Source organism: Hippocampus guttulatus, chromosome 18 (genome assembly GCF_054856545.1).
Source record: "Hippocampus guttulatus isolate MCC_2025c chromosome 18, RoL_Hgut_1.0, whole genome shotgun sequence".
Lineage (NCBI taxonomy): Eukaryota > Metazoa > Chordata > Actinopteri > Syngnathiformes > Syngnathidae > Hippocampus > Hippocampus guttulatus.
Window position 1 is genome coordinate 7743422 of NC_141278.1, and position 23811 is coordinate 7767232.

General features: G+C 45.9%; 4 protein-coding genes across 6 annotated transcripts; 3 read left to right on the top strand and 1 right to left on the bottom strand.

The window, feature by feature from the left end:
• Nucleotides 1-404: 404 nt before the first annotated feature.
• Nucleotides 405-1879, top strand: LOC147190969 (uncharacterized). Its single transcript, XM_086137471.1, has 2 exons — nucleotides 405-633; nucleotides 1306-1879. The coding sequence occupies exons 1-2, from the start codon at nucleotides 446-448 to the stop codon at nucleotides 1877-1879; spliced, it is 762 nt and encodes a 253-aa protein (XP_085993597.1). The 5' UTR covers nucleotides 405-445.
• A 478-nt stretch (nucleotides 1880-2357) lies between these two features.
• Nucleotides 2358-15341, top strand: LOC147190970 (zinc finger MYM-type protein 4-like). Of its 2 annotated transcripts, none has more exons than XM_086136150.1 (27): nucleotides 2358-2568; nucleotides 3232-3616; nucleotides 4494-4970; nucleotides 5432-5634; nucleotides 5768-6015; nucleotides 6098-6278; nucleotides 6849-7052; nucleotides 7162-7315; nucleotides 7595-7710; nucleotides 7786-7956; nucleotides 8162-8312; nucleotides 8390-8562; nucleotides 8688-8835; nucleotides 8918-9001; nucleotides 9208-9279; nucleotides 10640-10668; nucleotides 10767-10944; nucleotides 11114-11226; nucleotides 11308-11503; nucleotides 11637-11726; nucleotides 11821-11930; nucleotides 12198-12369; nucleotides 12552-12703; nucleotides 12801-12915; nucleotides 13027-13266; nucleotides 13350-13497; nucleotides 14208-15341. In XM_086136150.1, exons 1-27 carry the CDS (start codon nucleotides 2506-2508, stop codon nucleotides 14452-14454), a joined length of 4620 nt encoding a protein of 1539 aa, XP_085992276.1. In that variant the 5' UTR covers nucleotides 2358-2505; the 3' UTR covers nucleotides 14455-15341. The 2 variants fall into 2 exon arrangements, with proteins under 2 accessions (XP_085992276.1, XP_085992277.1); XM_086136151.1 differs by having other exon boundaries at nucleotides 9211-9279.
• A 168-nt stretch (nucleotides 15342-15509) lies between these two features.
• Nucleotides 15510-18736, bottom strand: illr4 (immune-related, lectin-like receptor 4). 2 transcript variants are annotated; one of them, XM_086136153.1, is made up of 7 exons: nucleotides 18552-18734; nucleotides 18397-18471; nucleotides 17541-17639; nucleotides 17376-17462; nucleotides 17064-17215; nucleotides 16181-16305; nucleotides 15510-16100 (listed from the first exon to the last, which is right to left on the bottom strand). In XM_086136153.1, the coding sequence occupies exons 1-7, from the start codon at nucleotides 18616-18618 to the stop codon at nucleotides 15905-15907; spliced, it is 801 nt and encodes a 266-aa protein (XP_085992279.1). In that variant the 5' UTR covers nucleotides 18619-18734; the 3' UTR covers nucleotides 15510-15904. The 2 variants fall into 2 exon arrangements, with proteins under 2 accessions (XP_085992279.1, XP_085992280.1); XM_086136154.1 differs by lacking the exon at nucleotides 18397-18471 and having other exon boundaries at nucleotides 18552-18736.
• A 1011-nt stretch (nucleotides 18737-19747) lies between these two features.
• ak2 (adenylate kinase 2) lies at nucleotides 19748-23521 on the top strand. The gene is made up of 7 exons (XM_086136155.1): nucleotides 19748-19952; nucleotides 21320-21445; nucleotides 21519-21629; nucleotides 21711-21805; nucleotides 21922-21994; nucleotides 22515-22737; nucleotides 23287-23521. The coding sequence occupies exons 1-7, from the start codon at nucleotides 19854-19856 to the stop codon at nucleotides 23292-23294; spliced, it is 735 nt and encodes a 244-aa protein (XP_085992281.1). The 5' UTR covers nucleotides 19748-19853; the 3' UTR covers nucleotides 23295-23521.
• The last annotated feature ends 290 nt before the right edge of the window (nucleotides 23522-23811 follow it).

Sequence of the window (23811 nt, forward strand, 5' to 3'; positions counted from 1 at the left end):
TTTTTTTTTCTTCATACAGTCACTGCATCGAATCACGGTGTATTGCTACGGATACATTGCAGACCCACACACGAGGTGAAAATCCACGAGAGGGACGCGATATATATGTCTGATAGCTGAACACATTGTGCATCAATACATAAACAAAGAGGACCACAATACTCTCAGGCACGTATTTTCTCTGCCCTGTGTGAACAAATATAACTGGAGCTAAGAACCCATAGAGGGAAACTATTTGAGTACCGGCGGTGGACTGTACCTGACCACTGGCTGTCATCCATCTTTAATCGCGCTTGTGAATCATTGATGCTAGCAGCTGCCCACACAGGTGGAACACAACGATCGCATCTACGCTCACTTCCCTCTGGGCTCTGCGGAAGGAGGACCGTCACATCCATCCATGTTCTTGAAGCGATCCGTGTTAGGCAATAACGGTTGTGCATTCATGAGCGGCATTGCTGGTGCGCCCCCGCCGCCATCTGTCGCGCTCGATATGGGCATCAGTGGATCCTGGTACCCGAGATCCACCGCTACGCTACGCAGGAGTGAGAAGACCCCACTGAGGCTGCCGTCACTCTGCCTGCCCACCGCAGCATCTGGTGGCAAGCCTGGCATCAACATGACTAGACTCAGGTAAATTTAAAACACTGAGTGAGAATGGGAGTTGTGTTGATTGGCGTTCCCCCGCATTAACGTCATCCAAGAAGGCCTTGATGGATCTTGCAAAAAAAAAAAAATAAATACACTGCATCTTACACAGTTGGGAACATCTTCATGTGTGTGTGTTTTATGAATGGAGATATGTATGACCAACTCCAATCCCTGTGAAAGTGAGCTGACTCGGCACCCCGCGACGTTGAGCGCCATTGACCCCACCTTGTCTTTTCCATCGTGTCGGCGTTTGGTGTCAACAGAGGGCAAGTTTAGCGTATGGCTGGAATTACAGAGTCATTGTTAAGCACCCTTTGATAGCCTTGTCCCACCCCACACGTGCGGTGTGCCACTCAACAGGGTAAAGGACTCTGGACTTGAAATTGATATGGGGTCTGATGCGGCGCCCTGTGGTACACCCACACAAAAGAAAAAGCCCTCCGCGGAGGATTTGATGGGGAATTGAGCGAGTGGACAGCACATGAAGTACTTTTCACTCCTATTTAAGAGAAAGTGATGTTCCCTTTTGTTGTCATAATTGTGCATAATGTGCATTATTCATACAGATGTGCTCGCCACTACCCCACTGTCCTCCCCGCTCTGTTCATTTAACGAATTAAATCCTATCATAGTCGACGTTTTGTGTTTCCATAGCCTTAGCGAGCCATCCCTGCACCATACCAAGGACATCACCTCATTTGAAGCCTTTTGCTGTGTCCGCCCTCCTCACTCTAGCAAGTCTCGCACCCACTCCAAGGTCCACCCACCACCAGCAACCAGTCATACTCACCAAGATTTCCCCTCTTTCCAGCCCACCTACATCCACTTGTCCCAGCCCATCCGCCTCAACTCCAAGCCTCGTCCTGCCAGGCCTCGCTCGCACATGCTGGACCTCACCAGAGACTTGGGTCCTCTGGGACCCTTTGGACCACCGGGATCTTTCGGGCCTCTGGCTATGCGCAGCCACAAGACGGAGATGCTGTCCGTCATCGGGAAACCATGCGTTTTGAACTGCAACCAGCGTCCCGTCACGGGTCCGGTTCGCCCTCAGCTCCACGTGTTCCTGCCTGCAGAGGAGGAAACAGACACCAAGTCTTTAGACGAAGGCTTCATGGATGAGTCGGAGGCTAAAATGGCTTCGCTGAGGCTGAGAAAGGAAGATGCCAATCGGCTGGCAGATGTGCCTGCGGGTCGGGCTGACAGTGTCTTAGGCCTCCTCAACCACTAATTTTATCAAGAACTACAAAATCTATGTTTTTAAAAAAAAATCTTTTACATGTTAGCATAGATTCCTGAAAAATGTCAGTTATCGACTATAGTGATGTCAGTATGGATACAATAAATATACATTTTCAGTGATCTTGTTGAGTGTAATTATTAAATGTTAAGATTGGTGTAGAATATGTCACAAATAACCACCCAAGTGAAAACAATCAAAATTCGAAGCCTCATTTCATTGGGTAATTGGCATTCCTTGAGGGCAATGCCTTATCCTGGTAGTTGTGGTGAAGTGCACCAGTCCCCCTTTTTCACGCACAATAACTGTTGACACCATTCATAAAACCAACTTTTTATTTCATTTGACCAAAGCAGTGTGACTGAGAAATAAAAGACTAAATAGCATGAATGATGAGTTTAGTCTTCTGTCCACTAGGGGCTCTAATGAGCGATTTCCTTTTGCCAAAAACCAGAGGTAAACACGCAAAGAAGGAAGCGCCAGACAAGCTAGTAACATCCCCATCGTAGGATGGTGCTTTGGTTCTAATTGAAGCGTGCACCCGCTCTTTCAAATCAATTAAATGCTTTGAATTGTCTTTTTATGCACGACCCGAGCGTTCTGCATTGGCAGCGAACATGGAGGAAATGGAAATTGGCGATGGACGACGGCATCCGGCCGCCGATGAAGTGCCACTTGCGGTAATCGAGCTCCGGCACGTCGTCGCAAATGACCGATAACACGGTTGGAGTCAGAACGCATTTATCCAATGAATGCATTTGTCCATTTGTCTGTGTCTTCTTGGACTTTATGTTCAAGTTCATGTTTGTAAAGCTCGGCCACGCTTAGCTTGTAAAGCTCGTTAGCATCAAAGCGTACGTACACCTTGGCCAGGATGCTAGTATTAGCTTAGCATGAGCCGCGCTCGTCGCGCGGTCCACCAGTGGTTACGTCAGCGACAATAACAATGTTAGGTGCGCTTGAGTTTTTGTCAGGTGAAGTCTCGTTAAAGTGTCTTTTATTTGGAACTGTCAGCGGTGGTTGTATTTATATTTAACTAACAGTGGTAAAAAGCCGACATTTTTCCTACTACGTGTTCATATGTTCGGTGTTGGAGAATAACAACTTGTCGTAACTGACACTTTAAAATCCAACTGCATGTTTTTCTCAAACTGCTGCCACACATTTTAATTAAATGTAGCCTGTAATAAAAGGTATTTCACTGATATGTTCAGAGTCTGGACTTTTCGGGGCACGATGTAAAAGTTGTATATGCATTACAAGAGAGACGAGGAAGAAATAAGGGTGAGTTCATGCATTTCGCAGTCCTCAAAATTTTGGTATATGTTCTTGGTGGTGTACAGGAAACAGAGGACACGGGAACTGAAGCTCCAGCCAAAGGTGGAAGCTCCCTCCCAAACCAAAGTGAAGAGAGCAAGTTTGAACCTAAAGACATAGAGACCCCGCTAGTTCCGTGTCGCATGGAGCCCTTGAACGCCTCACCGTCCCACTCAGAAGACGAGACCGAGGAAGGAGGCCCAGCCAGCGAGAAAGATGATGATGACGTGGAGGATGTAGAGGAGATGGAAGCCACTCCTGTACAGGTGAAGGACTTGGACTCGGAGGAGACAATCAGCAAAGGCACTTGTTCCGCCTCGTTCAGCCTCGATGAGATGATGGACATCGGTACTGTGGACCAGCAAGAACAGGAAGCTCAGATGTGCACAGATGATAACAACAGCACCACAGGTATAAACATAATAATAATAATAATAATAATACATTTCATTTATAAGCGCCTTTCAAAACACTCAAAGACACTTTACAATCAAAACAAGAACAATAAAACCACACATCAAATTTTAAATAATAAAAGGAGAGATTAATTTAAACTGAATATGCGATTTTAAATAGTTGACACCGGCAACATCGCCGTCGCGAGGAGCACTAGCCGACCCAGCCAGGCTGGCCAACACGCCGTGGTCCACGGATCGGCCACCGCTTCTGCTGTGGCCGACGGTCCAAAACCACAACAAACCGCGACAGGAGGGCAGGGACTCCCCCATGATGAGAGCAAACCGCAGAAACGACAGCAAACCGCAAAAAAGAATAATTGCTAAAAAAAAAAAAAAAAAAAAAAAAGAAGAATTACGGGTGAGCAGCGGCAGCCAGACACGCCAGCGTTCACTCAACCCGGAAGTAACTCTTGCGGGTTTTAAACACAGATGTAAACTCCGATTTTTTTTGGGAAGAAGGCATGATTTAGACAGACCTAAAAGAAAATTATTTTGTTCAATTTTACCCCCTCCCTCACGCTTGAAACAACTTCAACATTTTGAAACACACAAGACACATTTAGCTTCTTAACCTGTTCTCACTATCTCACTCGCACACTTCTTCAAATTAGAGATGCAGCGTGCTTGCTTCAAACACGCAAACAGAGCATCCAACAATACTCACAGGCACATATTCGCCCAGGAGTGCTCAACACTCCTTGGCATGTGTGGTGGCATAACTGCAAATTCAGACTTTTGTGACATCTTTGAACATCTGTATTTTTCTCAAGATGAGTATTAACAATATTGTGTCGGAAAACTGTACGTGATTTTTATTTTTATTTTCCCAGTGTTGGAGGAGGAGGAGGAGGAGGAGGAAACGGCACAAAACGAGCTAGACGCTGACATGACACCTAATGTCGGAATGAAAGTGGATGAAGAAGTACCAAAAAAAGAGGAGAAGGAGGAGGAGAAAAAGGAAGATGGGAGTGTGGAGGAGGTGAAAGAGAAGGAGATGGAGGAGGTAACAGAGAAGGAGGTGATAGAGAAGGAGCGTGAGGAACTGAACGAGAAGGAGCGTGAGGAACTGAACGAGAAGGAGCGTGAGGAGGTGAACGAGAAGGAGCGTGAGGTGGTAAATGAGAAGGAGCGGGAGGAGGAGAACGAGAAGGTGGGGGAGGATGTGAAAGAGCAGCAGCAGCGGCGGCAGCAGCAGGAGGAGGAAGCTCTAAATGAGAATAATGAGGGGATAGAGGAGGAGAAGGGGGAGAAAGAAGAGGAGTCTGTGCCTTTCTACGCCACTCGCTCCAGAAGCAGAGCAGCCACAAGTAAGCCACACCCCAATGTTTCATCATGCAGCACCCCCGTTGGTTTGTAACAGGGGTGTAACTCATTGTGGATTTGTATTGTCCATTATTTCAGCAGTTCAATTGCCCAAAAAGTCAACACCAGGCACAGAGCAAAATCTTTCATGGTTGTATTATTATTATTTTTCCAAATATAGAATTTGGAGGATTCTAACTCTCAGACTACCAAAAATGCTGGAGATATAATGGTGTATGCTTTGACAATTTATCTGCTCAGCTTGGTGTGGTGCAGGGCTCTGTGCTAGGTCCACTTATGGTAGGTAAAAGAAAATCAAAGAAAAACAAGTAGCACAATCAATAAATATCCAAAGTGCTTGGTTCCTAAAAACAACCAATTTAATCTGTCATATATGATTGAAGTATTTCACTCACATTTTTTTTCTCGTCAAATTTGACAGTGTTTTCTTTTTCTCGCGTGTCAGCGTCCGCATCACCGTCAACGTCTGACATGACCAATGGGATGAAAGTGATCAAGCTCTCCGCCTCCAGTTCCTCTTCATCATCTTCACCGGCTCCCATCGCCGGCTCGCCGACTCCCATCAAAATCAAGGAAGAGCCCGAGGATGAGGAGTACGAGCTTGTGTCCGCCACGGCCACTGTAAAGGACGAGCCCGTTGCTGCTAAGGCAAGCTCGCTTTAGTTTCTTTCCAGTGGTGATTACCGACCACTGTGCTGCTTACACATACTGCAAAATATCTTATATGTAGCCCACGTTGACTGCTAAAACGACGCTGACGTCTTCACCCTTGTGTTCATAGGAGGAGGACTTGCAGATTGAATCCGTGTACTCCGTGATGCCGGACGGCAGCGGTCGAAGGCAACGAGGTCGACCGTCCTCATCCTCGTCCACGTTGAACATGTTGTGCGCGCACTGCCAGAAGGGGCTGCTCAAGGGGCAGACGGCATACCAGCGCAAAGGCTCCCCGGCGCTCTTCTGCTCCACCGGCTGCCTCTCCTCCTCGCTCAGCTCTTCCAAAACCGTCAAGACCTGTCACCGCTGCCAAAAGTGATTGTCGGCATTAGGGAAAGACCCATATGGATTTCTTTTTACACGAAAGGCCGTCTGTCCGTCTGTCTCTGTCCACTAGGCGCATATCCCGCCCCCAGGATGTCATCCTGGCTCCGGATGTGGACGGCTTGATGAGGGGCTTCTGCAGCGAACCGTGCCTGAGCGCATTCACCCTCAACAAAAACGCTGACGCCAAGGCGCTCGCTTCTTCCGACGTCAAACTGCAGTCGGCGTGCAGCATGTGCGCCAAATACGACATCGTAAGTCAATGCGGACACGCAAGAGCGGCACGGGAATAATGTGTTCAAAAAAAGGGAGCAATCCCACTTGGACGTCATGAAAATTCACCTTCATCGTAAAATGTACAAAAATAAATTTAAAAAATGATGGCCAAAAATCTAGATTTAGTACAGATGTGCTTTGAGATGCGAGTTCTTTTCGTGACCATGCTCAAAATTCCAAACGATTGCATCTCAAGTCATCTTTCCTCATTGAAATGAATAGAAAAGCCATTAATCCGTTTTTTGAAAATCAGAAAAATAACACTATAATATATTATAATATTTTAAAACTTTTTTGTTCATCGTACTGTGATTTAGTATTTACACCTGCTTTTATTCCTAATTAGTTTTATTGGTTTCCTTCCAAAAAAAAAAAAAAAAAAAAAACAAGAAGCAAACAAATAAAGAAACAATTACAAGAAAAAATTGTCCGGACCAACTTGATGAAATTGATAAACTCAATTCCCCCACCCCTAATTTCCCTTCATTCTGTAGGTGACCGTTTGAATATTATTTATTGAATTATTATTAAATGTTTTCCCCCACCAGAGCAAGCACGAGGTCGTCCTTAGCGGCATCGTCCACAAGATGTGTAGCGACTCCTGCTTCAAGCTCTTCCGCACCGCCAATCAGCTGACCATGACGGGCTGCGCCAACTGCGGCTCCATCTGCCACGTGAGGCCGCTGCTGCTCAAGATGGAGGGCAGCAGCAAGACACTGTGCAACCTCGACTGCCTCATCAAGTACAAAAAGGTACGCAGGAAAAGTGCGGCCATGTTCATAAGACACCCAGTAACCCATTTAAATTCAAAAGTCAACCATACTCAAATATATTTGTTCTTTTTTTTTTTTATGGTAAAAGAAAGTTAAGATGAATCTGCCGTGCGCCATGTGTCGCTCCCTGCGGCCGCTCGCCGACATGTTCCACAACAAAAGCAACACCGACGACTCCGTGAGCCTCTACTGCAGCAACAGCTGCATCATGGCCTTCATGGTCCAGAGTGTCAGCTCCTCAGGTATCAGATAGGACGGCAAAGCGTGATTTTTGTTGTTGTTGTCGAAATGATACGCACCTCAACTCACTTCAACATAGTTCTTCACCACCAAGTTGGTGTCAAAGCACCACTTAAGTCAAAATGCAGCTCCTTGACGGACTTCCACATTGTTCCTTGGCACAAAGATGCCACAGGTCGGCAGTGAAGTACTACTTTTGTTGAACGGAAGCTCCTCAACTCACATCAACATAGTGCATGGGCACCAATAATCATGACAGCGGTGTTTCCCTCGCCCACCAGGCACACACCTGAACTGCGAAAACTGCGGCAAGAATGCTCTGCCGGCGTACCACGTGGCCATGTCCGACACCACCATCAAAAATTTCTGCACACTGCCGTGCATGATGACCTTTCAGGTATCCACGGGGCGTGCGACCGACCGCTGAATATCTCATCGCCGTGTTTAATGTAAACGTGACGTGTGGTCGTAGGAGAAGTTCAAGATGAAACAGAAGCAGATGACCATCTTCCCAAAGATGACGGTGGCGTCCGGGCAGGAGCCGAGCACCACGCCGCCGCTGCCGCAAGCCGCTTCGGCCACGCTTGGCTGTGCCCAGTGTGCCCGCCAAATGACCTCCAAGCCTGATGTCATCCACGTCAAGGTGCTAAGACACACGCACACATAAGGGGATGGGAGAAGCTCTCTTTGCATGTTCTGAACTCCTGGTTTGAAGTTTGATGATTTTCATTCATGATCATGTCAGCTTGTCAAATTTTCAAAGTTTTTCTTCATACTTGAATTTTTATTGAATGAGCATCCTCTGTCGTTCGTAAGCCATTTAAGTCCTCCACCGACTGCGTGCGCAGGACAAGGTGGTGTTTGTCTGCAGCTGGAGCTGCGCCCTGGAGTTCAAAACGAGCAAAAACATCAGCGCCAAGTGCGAGTACTGCAAGATGGACAAGATCAGCCGAGAGGTGAAGCGCATCAACGGGAAGGACTGCTCCTTCTGTAGCCACGGTGAGTCACCGCCCGGCGTCTCGACCGCTGTCTCGCCTCGACTCCTCTTTATACGTTGGTCGCCCGCTCTCCGGCAGGCTGCAAGCTGCTGTACGAGCATGACCTGGACGCACACTGGGGCAAGCACTGCAAATGTTGCTCGTATTGCCAGTGCGTCTCCAAGAAAGTGGAGAAGGCGCTCTATGGCGAGTCCAGCGAGGAGTTCTGCTCCGAGGAGTGCAGGTCCAATTACACCATGCTCTTCTGCCATGTAAGTCTGATATAGACTGCATATTTATTGTCTATATCAGGGGTGGGACTGTATAAGAATTTTTAAAAAAAATCCTCCCAATTCATTTGAGGCTTTGTAACTTTGAGTTCTCTGCCACCCGCCAGGTTGCCAAGTGCACCTCGTGCGGCCGCAAAGGCAAGCTGAAGCACAGTCTTTTCGTGCTGGGAGAGTTGCGCAACTTCTGCGACCTGCCGTGTCTGTTCCACTTCTGCAACGGCCAGATCAAGACGCAGGGCGACGTCTTCCCGCCAGGTGGGCCGCCGTTGCCCTTCTTGCGCGCAAGCGCATTAAAAACGCTAGGATGCCTTGAACGCCGCCTGTGCTGTGGTTGCAGACTCGCCCGTCATCGCCAATGTTGTCTCGCTCGCGTGCCAGGACCAGGCAGGCCGTGCCACTCCCGACAAGCCCACCAAGCAAAGTACGCACCGCAAAAATTACACACCTCTACCGATGGTGAAACAGAAATGCTTGAGTTGGTTGATATGACACCGCAAAGAGAAATTGAGTTTGCCATCACCCGTGCTTAAAACGTGTTAAAAGACACTTAAAGTTTGAAAACCGATTTCAAACAGACTTCTTCGAGTGTTGCTTAGTGCCTGTTCTTATTCTCTTTCTTTCACGAAGTAGGAGACTATCAAATCAGTTTGAGGAAACGAAAAGAGGACTCGCGCACTTCCACAGGTCCCCGAACAAGAGGTAAAGTTATTTCTCAACACCAGTTGAAGTTTACTGTAAAATTGACATACAAAAAAACATTGTATATTTAACACTAAACCATAACAATATTTAACAATAACAAAAGCTTAATGCTAGCATATAATGTGAAACACCACTGACACGCTAATGTGAATTCAAGCAGTTAATTGACGCTTCCAATTGGCGTTGACTGTCAAACTAAACATAAAACAAAGACAATTCCATGTGTGTTGAAAGCAGCCACATAGCTTTAGCTTTGTCCGTTTAGCTCAATGCTAGCAGAAGTAGCCCAACACCTGTAGACAGACAGGATAACAATACTCACAATCATATATTCTTTGTCATCTGCAAAGAGTGCCTGAAATTACTCCAGTTTACATCGCAGTAGTGACAGGAAGAAATTTCATCTGTGCTGTATGTTACATATACAGCACAGATGAATGTGCTGTATGTGTACATACAGCACATTTGACAATAAAGTTGTATCCAATCATTTATGTATATTCCTATGTCTGTAAAATACTGCCCCCAAGTGGCCAGGACACACACACCAAAAGCGCAGCACAATGTCCTTTGAATTAGAGCATACAGTGGGCCAAATAAGTAATCGACACAGCCAGGGCAACAAAGGAGTGGCTTCGTAAGAAGCATTTCAAGGTCCTGGAGTGGCCTAGCCAGTCTCCAGATCTCAACCCCATAGAAAATCTGTGGAGGGAGTTGAAAATCCGTGTTGCCCAACGACAGCCCCAAAACATCACTGCTCTAGAGGAGATCTGGATGGAGGAATGGGCCAAAATACCAGCAACAGTGTGTGAAAAGCTTGTGAAGAGTTAAAGAAAACGTTTGGCCTCCGTTATTGCCAACAAAGGGTACATAACAAAGTATTGAGATGAACTTTTGGTATTGACCAAATACTTATTTTCCACCATGATTTGCAAATAAATTTTTAAAAAATCAAACAATGTAATTTTCTGAGGTTTTTTTTCCCACATTCTGTCGCTTGTGGTTGAGGTTTACCCATGTTGACAATTACAGGCCTCTCTAATCTTTTCAAGTAGGAGAACTTGCACAATTGGTGGTTGACTAAATACTTATTTGCCCCACTGTAGGTGTCAAACTCAGGTCCTTGAGGGCCGCTGTCCTGCACGTTTTCCTAGTCTCCCTGTTGCAGCACACCCGATTCAAATGTTCAGGTTCAATGTCAGGCTGATCATTTGAATCGGGTGTGTTGCAACAGGGAGACTTGGAAAACATGCAGGACAGCGGCCCTCCGGGACCAGAGTTTGACACCCCTGAATTAGAGCAAAAATAAAAAATAAAAACTGTTGAATCTTTATTTTTTTTTTTCCCCTGTCTGTAGGTTCTGACTCACAAACAGACCCTGATCTGGTAAGCAACCGCTCGACATTCTACTTAAAACGCAAATAAGTCCCCCTCGTGAGTTTTATTTATAACTCCCCCCCCCCCCCCCACCCCTCTGTCACCAGATCATTATTAATGACAGTCCAGAGAGAAAGAGGCCGTCTCCTTCCACGCCAACGCCCGCGCCTATTTCTATCAGCACTTCGAGAAGCATGAAGAACAAGGCCCTGCTGTGCAAGCCGCTGGTGCAGAACAAGGGTGTCTCCTGTCGGACGCAGACGGTCAATGTCGAGGCGCAGACAGGTCCGCTTACAGTCGCAACGGATCACACTTGCAATTTTGGAAGGGGGGGGTGCGATTAGGATGATGTGTCGGAAAATCGTACAGCCTTATTTGCAAGACGAGCGGTACTTGTACCACACTTGAAGAAATGAAATGGCACATTTGCCTTCACTTGCTCTTGTCCCTATAGATTTGTCCATACCTAAGGTTATGGTCCTCCCCATTCCCGTGCCGGTGTACGTTCCCGTGCCCATGAACATGTACAGCCAGTGCACCCCCAATCCCGTGGGCGTGCCCCTGCCTGTACGTAAACGCTTCCGTGGTCAACAGGGGCAGGCGGCTTCGCTTTCCCCGTCCGTGACCCGCGTCCGTGTTGTCCCGCAGCTTCCCGTGCCCATGTTGCTGCCCGTCAACATTGACAACGCCGACCGCATCGTGGAGACCATCAAGAAGATCAAGGAAAAATTCCCGCAGGACCCGTTCGAGGCCGAGCTCATTGTCATGGCAGAGATGGTGTCCGAGACCAACGGAGGCGATGGCGGGACAGACGAAGAGGGGGAAATGCGACCGGCTGGCGGAGGTAGACGGGCCAGAATTTTGGACCGCGGGAACTTTTTGTTTTCAACCAAAAATTCCAGGGATTTATTATTATTATTTTTTTTATTGATTGCTTTTCTTGATTTTTCATTCAATCTCTGCTGCTTTTTGAAAAGATGCGGATGACCTGGGCAGCCTGGTCATCAGCTGGGACGAGCCAAATACTCCTTCACCTCCCATGGACGTTGAAACCGATTTCCCCATCGGTCAGTCACCCGATTTTGATGATGACGACGACGACTCGGCTCCCTTGAGGCTTGTTTCTGACGCCGTGCCGTACTTCCGCCCACCCCCCCTTAGAGACCTTGGAGAGGATGGCCCTGCAGCGAGAGTCTTCCACGCCACCGGCCAGCCCCACACCCACCGGCTCACGGAAACGTCAACCGTCACGGAAATCCAGAGAGACGAGGGTAAGAGTTGTCACATGTGCGGAGAGATAGCGGTTGCGCCCTAGTTATGAGCCATGAGTGTGGAACGAATGGAACAAATGAGCTCATTCACTCCCAAAGACGTTTTTAAACGTCTTTTTAGACTTGGTCCAGAATTGGTTGGTACTGAATGAGTTAGACTTGTTAGTAACTGCACCCCTATATTCATATCTCAAACGCTGTCAATTTTTTAAAAACCTTCAAAAGCGACAACTGCCGTATTGACTCTTTTCTCTTTGTGCTCACCAGGGTCGTAAAAAGTCAAACAAGGGCGCCGAGGTGTCGGGCAAAAAAGGGTCCACCGCCAAGAGCGCCGTCCCCAAAGTCCTGAAGCTTAAGAGTGAGTACGGCGTGGATGCTTGGAAGCGATGGATCCACTGGAGAGACACTCAGCCCGACACGGAGACGCCGCGTATCGGAAGTGAGTCAGCTCTTGAGAGGGAACAGGATTTGTGGCGAAGGCCGTGGGGGGGGGGGGGGGGGGTGTAGCCATCAAATGATTGAATTTTTTTTTTCCCTGTAATCACTGTCATCTTTGAAACCAATGAATCACCCAGACATTATTTCTTGGTTAAAAAAAACATGATCCTACCCCCTGACCAGTGCGCCCACTGGTGCCGAAACAAGACCTCCTCCGCTGCACCTCGGCCGAACTGAGCTACGGCCTGTGCCGCTTCATCGCCGAGGTCAAGCGGCCGTCCGGCGAGCCGTACGCGGCCGACAGCCTCTTCTACCTCTGCCTCGGCATCCAGCAGGCAAGACCGGCCGGACCTCCCGCTCTGTCCGAACTCCCGGCGGTGAGGCGCGCTTGTCACTCGCTTCACCACCCGTTGTTCCGTCGCCCCTCCGCAGCACCTGTTTGAGAACGGCCGCGTGGAGAACATTTTCACGGACAGCTTCTACTGCAAGTTCTCCACAGAGTTCACCAACATGCTCAGAGGCTTCCAACCGACCCTCACAACCGGGGGTGAGTCGGACGGAGTGAAGCGGGGGCCGCTTTCTGTTCCCGAGCGCCGTTCAGGAAACACTTTGCCCTTTCCACGGTCCCATATTTTCTCTGTCTCCCGTCGGCCGCCAGGTTACATCCACTCGCGTGTGGAGGAGGAGTTCCTGTGGGACTGCAAGCAGCTGGGCGTGTACTCGCCCATCGTGCTGCTCAACACGCTGCTTTACTTCTTCTGCAAGAACTTCGGCTTCACCACGGTCGAGCAGCACCGGCAGCTCTCCTTCGCCCACGTCATGCGCTGCACCAAGACCGCCCAGGGCAACGTCAAGACCACCTTCCTGCGCTTCTACCCGCCCATCGCGCCCATCGATGGTGAGTCCGGTCGGGCCGACGATTGACCGTCACATGCGGCGGATGGCGATTTCGTTTTCGTAACCCCGCTCGTGCGTCTTGAGATCCGGATGGCATTCCGGCCAAGAAGCGCAAGGAGGAGGAGGAGGAGGAGGAGGAGGTGAAAGGGGAGAAGATCCTTGAGATGAAGGAGAACACGGAAAATCCTCTGCGCTGTCCCGTGCGACTCTACGAATTCTACCTTTCAAAGTGGTAAGAATGTTGCAACCGGTCAACTAGTGGTTCGGACTATTGGATCAGATTTTATTCCGTTATGCCATTAAATATTTGGTTCATTGTTTATTTATTTCATACAATTGAAATCATACTCAAGTTCGACATTTTGCACATTTTTTTCCTCCATGATAGTAATTGTTGTCTCCCCTAATAATGATTGCAAGTGCCTGTGGATGCCACAAGATGGCGCCAGAGCACTATATATATTTTTAATTAAGCTCTTCCACTCAGTTCATAATACACTCTAAGTGTTTTTAAACTAACCCAATATGGGTTAGAAATAGGCCGATGTGGGTTGTTTTTACCCATCAAGTCAAAGGTTGTATTTTCCTTGCATTAAGATACTTTAAGATGGTGCCAAAGTGCTACTTTTGACTCGAAGCTGCTCCACTCACATCGACACATTTCCTTGGCATCAAGATTCCTGGCAAAACACTACTTTTGTCGAAATGACCTTGCTCAATTCACTTCAGCATGTTTCCTTGGCACCAAGATGTAGTAAAAGGGTGCCAAAGCATTCCTTTTGTCTAAGTGACGTTCCTCGGCGAAAAATTGTTTTCCCAGCGAAAAACAAAAGATAGGTTCCCAAAACAGTACCATTAAAATTGGGGAATAATTTTATCATCTTGGTTTGTTTTTTGTTCCCCCCCCCCCCCCCCCCCTCGAAATGTTGTATTTCCGTTCAGCTCGGAGACGGTCAAGCAGCGCACCGACGTGTTCTACCTGCTGCCCGAACGCTGCTGCGTGCCCAACAGCCCGCTGTGGTTCTCGGCCACCCCGCTGGACGAGGACACGAAGGAGGCCATGATCACTCGCATCCTCACCGTGCGGCAGCTGCACTTGGCCACCAGGGAGCGGACGCTTGCCCCCGAAGACGACGAGAGCGGCGGCAGAGGCGGAGGCGACGACGACGATGACGACGACTGGCCATGACGAGTCTGTGAACTCTTACCGAGGAGACGGAATCAAAAGTGTTTTGAAGGCAGCGGTTGAGTTACCACGTTTTAGATGAGGATGAGACGTTCTGTGACACTAAAGGGAGCACGGTTGAACCCTCCAAAAACTTGTTTTGAATCGAAGGAATCACAGTTGGAATTCCACGATCAGCATTTTTTTTTGTTTTGGACTATATTAATAATCTTTTCTTTATAAAGGTCCGACCAATGTCAATAGGCAGTGAGATGACGCTGTCCTCTTTTTGTTACCATTTTACCGCCTCTTTGCCTTCATGATGTAGATCAGTGTTTCCCAACCTGTATTGAGCCAATGTCCAAATTTTACCTTTTGAAAAAAATCTTACGGCACGCCGCCAAGCACAAAATGTCAGGGGAACGATATGGCATGATACTGAAATCATGCCGTCTTCTTCGTGTCCTCTCTAGTTTGCTCTGTGTGAAATTTTGGCCCGTTAAGCTTTTATTCTGATGTTAAATGACTGAACACTGGTTAATTACTACTTTCTGCTCCCGAGTGAAGGCGTATTTCATTGTTCATCTTTTTGCTATACATCGCCGGCATGGATAGATGGAAGATACATCATGTCGAAAAATCTTCTTTTTTTTTCGACCAGTTGCGGTTGGGAAAATCACTGCAGTTGATGATATCGAGTTCGTATAATTTAGAACAAACGGAACCATCTTGCCGAGTAAAACTACTTGAACCCATCCAAGTTGCGATTCAAAGCACCTTTTAAGACAAAACGTCACGGCCTTCCTCAATTGTTAGCAGTGTACAAATAAAAATGTATCCATTCATATATCCCTTGACAGACGTTTTGTATTGACCTTTTTGTTTAATAAAACTGTTAGTTAACTATTGAAGTTGGATTAATCACTTTTTTTTGATCTGCCGTTTGTTTCAGAAACTGTTTCAGAAAAAGAAAAGACACATCCACATCCACTACAGGTGAGGTGGTTATTATTAGCTAAAGTTAAGTATGAGCTTTTTTTTCTCCTCAAAATGTGTGAAAGAAGAATCTGAATATTGCATATATGTAAAAACAAAACTTTTTGCCACTTTATTTCCTGTCAAAAGTTTTACATTCAATAAGTCACTTCAGCTTCCAAGGATGGATGTCTACTTTTAGCTCTATTGTCTTTCAGTGGACGTTTTGCATCAAGGTGGGGGTCTCGTCAAAACTTTGTCGGTTTGCTTCATCCTCACTAGTCTAAAAATGCTAATCTGGATTGATATTAGATTGGCGGAATAAGAATTGAAACGGAAGAGGAAGAATCCATCCATCCCTTTTCAGCAATCCCAAGAAAACTGATATTTTGTGCAGCGCTGTCGACTGAAATTGATTTCAGAGGCTCGCCTGTTTTTCCGGGTAGGCCACCTAAGGTAACTTTGACCAAATTTTTGAGTTCGTGACGGGAAATTGTGGTCAGAGGAAATTGCAGTACGACCGTCCTCTCTGCGCCGTCTTCTCGCAGATGCTCTTTTGCAGGGCGTCACAGGCTTTGTCGAACCAGCACAGGAGGTCGTGAGCCCCATCCTTCTCGCCCATGCGGACGCAGTCCTCACCGCCCGCCCCCTGCCTTGACCAGTTGTCAGGCTCGTTCCTCCCCCAGAATTTCAAACTGAGCAAAATGCGCAACACGAATGATGAAATTTGCCGCCCCCCCCATAAAAATGGAAACCATTTTTTATCTATTCCTACCTCAGATTAAGAGGTGAGCCGTCCGCCCACAGCCATTGACCCTCCTCCTTGGAGTCCGTCAGGCCGATCCAGAACTTGTCCTCCGGGAAGACCATTTTGTCCCTCAGTTTCCTCTCCACGAAGCGCTAATCAGGTTAGAAAAAGTGTGGGTGTTAGCGGGGGTTTAAACAGCCACACCCCTTGAAAGTGTAATGAAAAGTGCAGGTGCTCAAATCACTTGCATAAGTGTTGTGCCCATTTATTAGGAAAAGTCTGGAACTTGAAACTTTTTCTGGAAAAACGTGGGTGCCGAAACACCCACATCTTTTGTGGGGGCAACACAAAGGGGATGGGTGTCGAATGCTTTGACTGGGAAATGTGCTTCCTGAAACAGTGACATTTCCCTGTGGGTGAGTTGAAAAGTGCTGGTCTTGATCCCTCTTACTGGGAATAAATCGGGTGTTCAAAACTTTCACTGGCAAAAGTGTGGGTGTAGAATCACTTACATCCCCTGTTGGTTCTTTCAGTCTGGGTGTTTGCTTTTATGTCAAAGTGTGGGTGTTGAAACGCCCACATCTGGAGTGATAGAAAGGGTTGGTGTTGACCGCTTTTCTTAGAAAAGTGTCGGCGTTGATCGCTTTTACCAGGGAAAGTGTGGATGTTGGCCTCTAAGTTTGGCAAAAGTGTGAGCGTTGAAATACCCACTCCCCTGAGGGTGCAATTAAAGGTGAGTTGTGAAACAAGTGAAGAATTTTAGCTTATTCCGGCATAGGGAGCAATTAAAGGTAAATTTGGCCACCGTGTTTGCAAAGGAATTGCTTGAGTCATTTGTTGCTAGGCAGAACTTGTCGACGAATTGACCTGTGCCAGGAACCCAAAACGGTGGCTACGGTGGCTGTGGCACCTGCTCATCATGGCTGTCGATCTTCACCAAGTCGCTACTTAGAGTCCGGCAATAGCGTCTGCTCAGTTCCCAGGTTGACGTGCTGGTCGAGAACCAGTAGCAGCTTTCTCCGTGAAGCTCCCAACCTGGGTCACATCTCCAGCAGACGCCATCTTGGAAGATACCACAGAGACTATTTGGTAAGTTGTGGTTAACTCGAAATGCTAACGCATACCAGTCATGCGAGGGATAAAAGGTGTGCTGTTGTACATTGAGTCATAAATTCGGGCGAGCACTCTCTGCTGCTGTTAGTATCGACAGGTTTTTACTCACTCATTGTCTCTGATTGACTGGCTTTCCACTCCTCGCTCTCAGCCTTCAGATTTTGGATTTTCTTCTTAATTTGAACATTCTGGTAAACTGCAAGAAATGAGGCAGCCATGATGAATAAATGATGTCCCTTAATATGCTAAATTGCTAAATAGAGCAACAACTCACAGACGTAACAAAGAGCGACAAGCGCCAGCACCAGGAAAACGCACAATGCCACTAAGGCCACTTTTTCCGACCTCAGTTTTGCCCTCACTGTCGTCTTACCTGTTTTGGGATATACAAAACACACACACACACATATACAGACATGTAAAATTGAACACACATTATAACATAATTAGGCAGTGATGGTGTACCACAGGGATCCATTCTAAATCTCCTTGTCTTTCATGTAAATCTCTATGTCCTGTATATAGAATATCTCTATTCTCATGAATTTGTAAAAATATATGATGCGAAAGACAACATCATCAATTTTAGAAATATTTCTATTAACTGCTGATCTCAAAAAAAAAATCTCCCCTGTCAACATTTGGTCAATTTAATATATATTTTTTGCACAAATCAATATTAATGGTCACCACGTTGGTCTACTCTATTATTTATACATAACCCCAGTGATTATACACAAATCCGCAATCAATTGTAGAACTGCATGACTGTCACACAGTGTAACATTTGGCAAAGATTGTGTTCCACGGGGGATCCGCTTGTCCTTCATGTGAAACGTTTCGTACTGAATATAATATTTCTATATCTCTTGTGCTTTCTGAGTGGTCTATTCATATATTTTTTTATCATTTTCAAAATGTTTTTTTAAAATTAAATACTGCTGCTAACTTTTGAAAGAAAAATGTCACGCACTTGACTGAAAGATTTACATTGACTATTCCTCTTTCTTCCTCTTTTTTTCTTTCACAGTTAACCGTCTCGCCACTGAGAATTTTGTCAGTTTAATTTATTCTGATAGATTATTATTTTTACGAAAATGAACATGACAGAATTTGAGGTGGTCACCGACCGTGCTGTGGCTCTAACTGCGTTTTTGTCTCCTTGACCAAGGCGTAGTTTGTTTCAGATGATGACAAGGCTGCATCTGTCCAACCAAATTCATCCAGTTTTACACATATCTAACAAATTAATCCACAAGAGATGTATTCATTGTTCAACACTCACCCTTACTGCCATTCCCCCGAGATTTTACAAATACCAAGTCCGAGTAGAGAACGTCACCCTCGGGCATTTTTGCAGCGTAAAGAAAGTATTTAGATCTTTACTTGACTGTCTTCCAGTTTCAGGCTTACATGAGGAAGGTGCATTAATCATCAAAATCAGATGATTTGTTGTCGTCTTGAGTACCACTTCCCTTTTTTGGTGCCAAAAGAGTCTTGCAAGCTCAGCAGAATTATACCCAAGAGGCGGGATGATGGCCAGTTGCCAGAAAACAGAAAGGGAAGAAAAAAACCCACTTCTTGTAACACTATTAAGTTAGTGGAGCGTGATCATGACCTCTGACAGGAAGCAAAAAATGGACTTCACCTATAAATTTCATAATAAGCAAAATAGACATTTTAAAAACACAGATAGAGGTGCTAAAATTGGGTGATGATCAAAGTATGACACAATTTAGAAAATTGTCCTGGAATAAACCAATTTGTGAGCGGGAATATATAATAGTGGTAATGATTTAGCTACTGCCCTAAAAAAAAATATATATATATATATATATATATATATACAGTGTATATATATACTGTATCGAGAGAGAGAGATTCACCACTATTTCTCACAAAATCTCACTTTTACAAGGAAGCAAAAAAAAAAAAAACAATAACAGGGCAATTAGATGAAAATGACTGCCTTTACATTACAGGATAATAAATACAAAAAATAATAATCTATGAAACTTGTAAATTACAAATAGGTTTGATATAATTTTTTAATCTTTAATCGAATTCATCAATTGACATTTTGTTACGTTAATAGCATTCGGTAGTTGCCGAATTTTTATTTCGGAAAACAAGGGGGAAAAAGAAATTGAAAAAAATGTCTTTTTTTAAATTGAGATCGACACAGTAAATTAAAAATGGTTAGGCAATTATACATTTCACATTAATTCATCCATGTAGTGCATTGGTTGACTTATTTAATTTTTGCTCCTAAATACTATAAAACTAACAGAAAGTGAGCTTTGCGTTCGAAAACTGGATAAACTTGAATTTTCGATTTAAAAAAAGGTGAGGCTCCATGAATAACGTCATTTTAGTTTTATCCAATCATCACATGCACTATTGAACAGGCAAAAGCCTGCACCAATCAGAAAATGGCCTTTTTTCTGAGAAGGGCCTTGCTTTTGTACTTTTCATCCAATAGAAAGCAAGGAGGCGTCCTTTTTCTTTGCTGACCTGTCAGCTGTTGAACGACGTCTGCCAGACTTGGGCCAAAGTTTCTCTTTTGGTCATCCGCCTCCTCTCGCTGATGGCTCCTAGCGTGCAGCTCAAAGAGGCGATGGCCGACGTGCACGAGGGCATCCGGGCCATCCTGCTCGGGCCGCCCGGTGCCGGCAAGGGGACCCAGGTGAGCGGGTGACGGCTAGCGTTAGCTTGTCACGGCTAGCTTGGACGCGTGGTAGTTGCTGGAGTTTAGCTGGCGGCTAACGCTAATTTAAAAACTCCTTCCGTGCGGTTTTCCCTCACCCAGTGGCACGATTTTGTTTATTTTCCGACGTGTGATACGGCTAATAGTCTTTTAGGCTTGCACAGTGGACAACTAAGAAATGTAAGGATTAAAAAAAAAAATTTTGCCCCAACTTTTTTAGTTTTAGAACCAATGTCGACTGATTTCATTTTGTTTATTAGAATTATCTATTAAATACAATTTCCAAAGTGCGTACCATGCTGCTACTAGTTTTTGTGAAATTCGTCAAAATTCAAATCTCGGGTGTATTCCGTTCAAATGTCACAGACGTTGCGGACAATTAAAAATGTCATGTCGTAACACATAAGCTTTTGCAAACAAAATTCTGCGGTTATGAAGCGATATACAGCTAAATGCGTGCTAGTATATGCGGTATTCATATATTATGTTCTACGGTAATACGTAAGTCTACTTATTTCATATGTGAATAAAACACTGTGTAGAGAGGCTCTGTCATTGAAATGGACAAGCACTTTCACAACAAAAAGTCTGTTTCCTTAAACAAAGATACCAAACGTTATGTTATAAAACTTACCTTTTTATCATTTAATAAAACGTAACTAACTTAAAAAAAAAGCAAAGCATGGAGAGTCAATCTTGCCATGTTGTATAAGATAAGAAAACCTTTATTAGTCTCGCAATGGAGAAATTCCCAATTCACAGCAGCAAAGTTATGAAAGGAAGAAGTAGAACAACAAAATATAGGAGTATGTGGTCCAATAAAAAAATAATTCTCTACACGTGGGGTCTCAGAACAATGTTTTCTGATCAGAAAGCAGTTTCTCTGATGCAAGTCGGAATGTATGCAAACGTCAGCTGTTTGGTGTGCGGTTGTGATTGTCCAGTTCAGTCATTCCCAATAGAGAACATAATACCCCTGTGCTTTTAGGGTTATTTTAAACAAGAGTATCGATAGTAGAACGTGGTGCATAGCTCCAGATTGCCAGCAAGTACTTATGTTCTACTTTTGTCCCAGTGGAGTGTCGTGTTTACAAAGTCAACACTGAACACCACTTGATGTTGCTGCAGTGTTTCCTCAGCTGGAACAGGAACACATACACACGAACAAAAAAGGACCAGTTTGCTGCCTAAACAGGATGCTGCAGAAATTAAAAAGTGACTCATCTTTAATGACCTGCCTCTTTTTTTGGGCGGAATAGACAATCAGTCAGGGGCACAATCACTTTGGCCATACTTTTCGAAAATTAAATGATTTTAATGACCCAATGCTCTTTCCGTCCCTGCAGGCCTCTCGATTAGCCGACCGCTACTGTGTATGTCACCTTTCCACCGGGGACATGTTGAGGGCCATGGTGGCATCAGGCTCGGAGTTGGGCAAAAAGCTCAAGCAGACGATGGACGCCGGAAAGCTGGTGAGCGCCGTTTGCGTCCATCGTGTGACTTCCTGGCTTTCCTGTCAAGCATGATCCATTACCCGCGCTTCAGGTGAGCGACGAGATGGTGGTGGAACTCATTGAGAACAACCTTGACACACCTCGCTGCAAGAAAGGCTTCCTATTGGACGGATTCCCCCGCACGGTGAAGCAAGCTGAGCTGGTGAGTGTCTGGTGGGTAAGCGTTGGACTTTGACGGACAGGGGTCGTCTTGCCTTGACATCCCACTTGGGTGCTGTTTCAGCTGGACGAGCTGCTGGACAAGCGGCATGAGCGACTGGACTCGGTCGTCGAGTTTTCCGTTGACGATTCGCTGCTCGTGCGCAGGATCTGTGGCAGGTAATTGTTGGGTATTGTTGTTTTACATGACACTGCTTGTCACTCATCAGGTTGATCATTTTGTTCGACTTTCTATACTTTTGCTGCTCTCTCTGATGTCTTTTCTGCCCTGGCAGATTGATACATCAGCCCAGCGGCCGCTCCTACCACGAGGAGTTCAACCCACCCAAAGAGCCCATGAAAGATGACGTAAGGCGCTCAGGGCCCCTTTTTATTTCTTTCTTCTTTGGTTGAGATGGGCTGCTGCAGGAAATCATAAAGGATTTTGCCTTTGCTTTGGCGGTAACCTGCCAAATGAGTTTAGTTTGCGGCCTAAAGGTCTGCTCTTAAACTGCAAATTAACTTTCAGACACCAAAGTGAAGTGTAGAGGGCTTGAATAGGACGGCAATCATTATTCAACTCCTGTTTGTTTGTTGCCGAAATGGGCTGGTGTTTACAAAAAAAATAAAATTGTGTAGGGTATGAGTCCGAACATAAGCACAACCAAGATGTCTGCCATCTAGTGGTGATCTGCGTTATTACAACTTCAATCTACAGTTGCCCCCCGCCCCCGCATATTTGGCACCCACGGATTTGCTTGGTTCTCAGAAAGTGTGGCCCAAGAGTGCTTAATGAGAGCATAAAAGTAAAGGAGATGTCCCGAAAATACAAATCTAATCTTTTCTACTTTTTTGGGTTGTGGGTCGGGGGGGCGGTTCTTCCATCCAGGTGACCGGCGAGCCCCTGATCCGCCGCAGTGACGACAACGAGACAACCCTGCGCTCTCGGCTGGACGCGTACCACCGCCAGACGGCGCCTCTGGTCCAGTACTACAGCGCCAGGGGTATCCACAGCAACGTGGATGCCGCCAAGAGCCCCGACGTGGTCTTCGCCTCCATTGTGGCCGCGTTCACCTCCGCCACACGGGCCTTGCCGGCCCGCGCCGCCTCCTGTAACGTGTCCTCTTCGTACCGTTTCTTTGCACTCTTTACATCGGTCATGATGTCATTCCTCAGGTGCAGTTTTGTCATAGCCAAAAGTCGGGAAACGCCTTTTTTTTTGTTTTGTTTATGACCCAACTAAACTTTTACAAGCCGATGCCTGCAGCGCCTCTGCGGACCTCTGACATCATTGACTGCAAATGTGATACTGAAACAATTAGGTGGTTTCCTTCAAGGAAATGGTTGTCATTTACCAGTTTATATCCAGATTCTCCTTGACCTCATCATGCTGTGGCTTTTTGAGTCCAGCTGGTTCATTCACAAGTTTCCTACGTACTGAGGAGGGGGCGGGGGTGGGAGTAATAACAGATGTTTATCGCGTTCCCAAGTAAAAATCTTTAATTGAGCTCTGCCAGCCACTTTGATTGCTAATTCCCCCCCAAAATGAAATATGAGCTCATGTCTAAGCCACTTCCCAGAATGCCCCTGTGATGACTGGCTTTTAGTCTGCTCTTTAAACAAACACACCCTTTTGTTTTATTTTTTTTCTTCCTCTCCAGCCGCTTGAATCCCGGGGATGCGCTCACATCAAGGACTGCAGGAATGCTGTGAGAGACAGACGGATGGGCTGGTGGTTGGTTTGTTTGGCTGGATGAAGGAATAGAACTCCTCACGGTGATGGGGCTTTGATGCCGGGCTTCAAATTGTGGCGGATTTTCAGAGCAAGACACGCATCTTCTTGATCATTCCCCATTCTTGGTCTTCCAATAAACCTCAGTTTTTTTCTATCACTGACATATATTGTCTCTTTTTGTCAATTGACTTTTATGCTGCACAGGCGCTGGAAACAAATACGACAGCACGGGCTATGCCCCCCCCCCCAAGCCGCCAATAAAAGTAATATCAAAACAAAAACCTGCACCTTCCTGTATTAGTGTATCTTGTAAGACTCCACCAAAATGAAGTTTTATTTGTTGAGCCACACCACAAACCCACAAATTGGTGGATATCTTTCTCACAAACGAAATGTACAAAAATTGCATTCGTCAGCTACCCTTATTCACTGTTACAACACCTCCATTTAA